The 3,681-nt window shown below is 38.4% G+C and overlaps 1 protein-coding gene across 1 annotated transcript; it reads right to left on the minus strand.

Moving 5' to 3' along the window:
• Nucleotides 1-1,412: 1,412 nt before the first annotated feature.
• Nucleotides 1,413-3,313, minus strand: LOC119429460 (matrix metalloproteinase-16; the record flags this gene model as incomplete). The annotated part of the gene is given in 2 exon segments (XM_037697081.1): nt 1,413-1,774; nt 3,198-3,313. Coding segments are annotated over 2 exon segments (478 nt in total), but the record flags the coding sequence as incomplete, so codon positions are not given.
• Between the last annotated feature and the right edge of the window lie 368 nt (nt 3,314-3,681).

The raw sequence follows: 3,681 nt of genomic DNA on the forward strand, positions 1-3,681 counted from the left end.
TATGTTTGCATAAGGATTAATTGGGGTTACGGTGCATAAAACAGCCTGGTTCTATTACTGAACACACACTGGTTAACTCTTCTGCCTCAAAAATCCAAAATTCAGAGTAAATTTAGTCCCATAAAGTTTTATGTTTGTTTACTGATTAAATATGCTTTCTAACATAAAGCAGTGATTTTTGTCCAAAAGCTTTGACCATTAATAAAGACTCAACGTGCTTCTAGTGACCAACATAATTGATTCCTTCTTTTTTTTTCTGTTTCCCCTTCTTCTTCTTCTTTTTTTTTGTTTAAAGTTAAATATAAAAAATGTTGTTGGCCGAGAAACTGTGCAAAACACAATTAAGCAGTTTAAAATGATATAAAAACAAGAAAACAAGCAGATAAGTGTTCAAGAACTCATAGTACATTAATAAAATGAGGAAATATTCGTTCACACACGGACCATCCTTTTGTTCTCATGTCCTCCAGTGAGACTGTAAAAGAAAGTTGATCCTTTCTTCAAGCGCAGTTGTGGATCATCAAATACTGGTTTCCAGTTGCATTTTTTTGGGCAGCATTTATCAACTTTATGCACATTGTGTCACTCATTATTCTACTTCCACACCAGAGGAATCAAAGGAGCAAGGATTTAAGCAACCTGTGATTAAGGCAGTCTAGTAAATATTGCAGAGTTTTTTTGGCCCCGGTTTTTGGAGGCAGACTGCAACAACAGTCTTCTGAGTCCCTATAGCTCCTGCTAACTGCTGTATCCATACAGAGCAGACCAGACTGATATATAAAAAATGTGAAAAAAAAAAAAATGAGAGTGACTTGCAATGTAACATCCATGGAGGAAAATGATAAAAATAAAAACTAAATTATTGAGCTGTAATCCTCTTTGGAAGAAAACATCATATTTGGTTTGTGTATCACTCCTCGTTGAATAATCTTTTACAAAGAGCTTAAACTGAAAGAAAAAAAAAAGCAAATAGCTCAGGGCAATTGAATTAAGTAAAGCCAAAGCCTAGATCTAATTTGTCAACTGAAATTAGAGCTACGGGCTTTTTAAGCGGCATGCAGAAGATGGAGATCGACAAAGGTCCCACTTACAGTGGCTTAAATCTGTTTCATTTAATTGAGTTCTTTCCAAGATACAGAAAAAAAAAAAACCTCTACGTACAGATAAGGTGGACAAAGGAGACGCAGCTCCATCGCTGTCTCTGTCGAGTTCTGCTGATAGGTTTCCTTCCTTGCAGCTTGCATGTTAACATATTCCAGCAGTTCTGAAATGTGCCAAAAGAAAAATGGCAGACTTCATGTTCTCTATAGTGCTTTAAATTATAGGGCTTCAAGCAACAACTAGACCTTTATCAGAGCTCCACAACCCCCCCCCCCCCCCCCCCCCCCCCTGTACAGTGCAATAACAGTCCCTCAGACCCACTCCTGCATGGAGCGCTTGCAGTACAGTATGTGCCGTTGAGTGCTCTTCCTCCTGAACTGGAAAACGGTGTAGAGGAGGACCATCATGCACAGCGCCAGAACGCAGGGGATGGCGATGGCCACGGCTTTCTCCGTGCTCCCTGCGCTGTCTGGTTTCATGACGACGTCCACGTCGCCGGTGTCGTAATGGCCCTCCTCTGCCACTGGGAGACTCCAGTCCCAGTTGGGGTCGGCAGGCAGGCCATCACAGCCCATGAAGTCCCTCAGAATTGACCTGGGGTAGCCGGGCTCCACACGAAGCAGCTGGTTGTTGAACTTCCAGTACTCTTTGCCCTTGTAGAAGTAGGTATAGCCTGCATGAGGGATAGGGATTAGAAGATACAGACATTATTAATATAAATATTATTGGATTTTATAGTTTTATTTACCAATGCAATGTGCTTAGAGGGAAACAAGAAGCAAAGATCTCCAGATGTAATCAAACAGAGTATTAATATTACTTTACTACCAGACATAAAACATATTAAGTACAGTAATCTGCTGAAGGAAGAACTACTGAGAGCACAGAATATTTAAACCCTGCTACAATGGCTTAAATCTTTAACTAGTTTTATGTTACCAACTTACACAAGAATATTGTCTGTAAAACTAGATTTTTACTAAAATGTTGCTTTAGTAAAATTATATAATAAAACTCCCTCCTAAAATAAATACCTTTATTTGTATGAAGTCATATTTGCATAAAAATAGAGAAAGGTTAAAATTCTTTATTTTCGTCAATTTCAACATCATCACTTCCTGTCTGTTACTGCCCCGCCACTCAGTAAGGGCAATTATTATTTTTTGTTAACTGGTACTGTTAGCAAAATATCTCATGAACCGCAGAATGGATTTTAGCAAAACTCTCAGTCATCAATGTATGTACGTCTGCAATTAAATAACTTCTTGGTGTCCACTTAAAGACAAAATTATAGTTCAACACACAGCACATCTGTCACGACAGTTAAGGGAGCATAGTTGCAGTAAACAATAAATCAATTAATCGCATGATAAATGAAAATTATCAACCTCATTTTCATTTATCGGCTTTATCGTTTCTTCGTGTCTCTCTCTTTCTACTGAAGACACTAGAAGACAAAAGGCTCAACTCCGGTGCTCGTCACTGACCCCTCCCTTTCTCTTTTCTCTTTAAAATCTGTTTTAAATGTCCAAAATCGCACTTTTGGATCATTAAAAGCAGCTAAGCTGAGAAGCTAAGCTACAAGCTAAGCTAACAGGCCGACCTCGGGAAAAATCCTCCATCTCGTCGAAGCTCCAAAATTCACAGTTGAAACCCGTGCCTTCGTGTAAAAAGTTGTTTTTCTCTGCAAAAAGAAGCTGAGAACTTTTTTACTGAAGTTTTATTAAAAGCTTTGTGTGAAAAATGATATGCTAAATAGCTTAAGCCACACCAAGCATCCGCTATTTTGAGAACTGAAAAGCAGGAACAAGAGACAGCCCATGCCACGTCAAGGGGCCTCCCTCCCATTTTTCTTAAAGAGACACGCTGCTCGCTCCCTCACTATCCATCCTTCAGTTCAAACAGTCTTACACTGCCAACCAGTGGTCAAAAAAGGTACTTCACACAAACAAATTAACCAACATTTCTTCTTAAATTTGACAATAATTACTAATTATTGTAAAATTTCAAACAATATTATCGTTTATCGCAATAATTTCTGAGATAATTAATTAACTAGCAAAATGTGTTATCGTGACAGGCCTAAGTGAGAGTACCATTGGCTTTATCCACGAACGCCCCCTGTGGTGAGTCAGGGATGCCCTTCCAGACTTTGATGGATTTGGGGTAATCTGGGTCCATCGTCCTCATGTCCTCGTTATATCTCCAGTATCTACAAAAAAACAAAAAAAGTGTTGATACAGAGGCGCTGAATAAATCTCTCACAAGCATTCTGGAACAGATTTTCTCCTCGTGAATAAAAATACAGTAAATTTCAAACACAATCTCAAAACACATTTAGCATTTTGTTGTTCCTATTCCCTTAAAAGTACTATCTGGCAAAACTAGACTAATCTGGTGAGGTGTTCCACTTAATTCTTAGAGCTTTAGAAAATTGTAAGTGATTTTTACACTTTTATCTTGTGCCACAACTTGCTCTTTGAGCTGAGGAGAAGAGTCAGTTTTAATGGCGGAGTTTGAAATTACTAAATGTTTTTTATTATGTGGCACAGAAATAGGGCTACACCAGAGTCGTTTTAC

Source organism: Nematolebias whitei, unplaced genomic scaffold, assembly GCF_014905685.2.
Source record: "Nematolebias whitei isolate Nwh7 unplaced genomic scaffold, NemWhi1 Nwh_scaf_1412, whole genome shotgun sequence".
Lineage (NCBI taxonomy): Eukaryota > Metazoa > Chordata > Actinopteri > Cyprinodontiformes > Rivulidae > Nematolebias > Nematolebias whitei.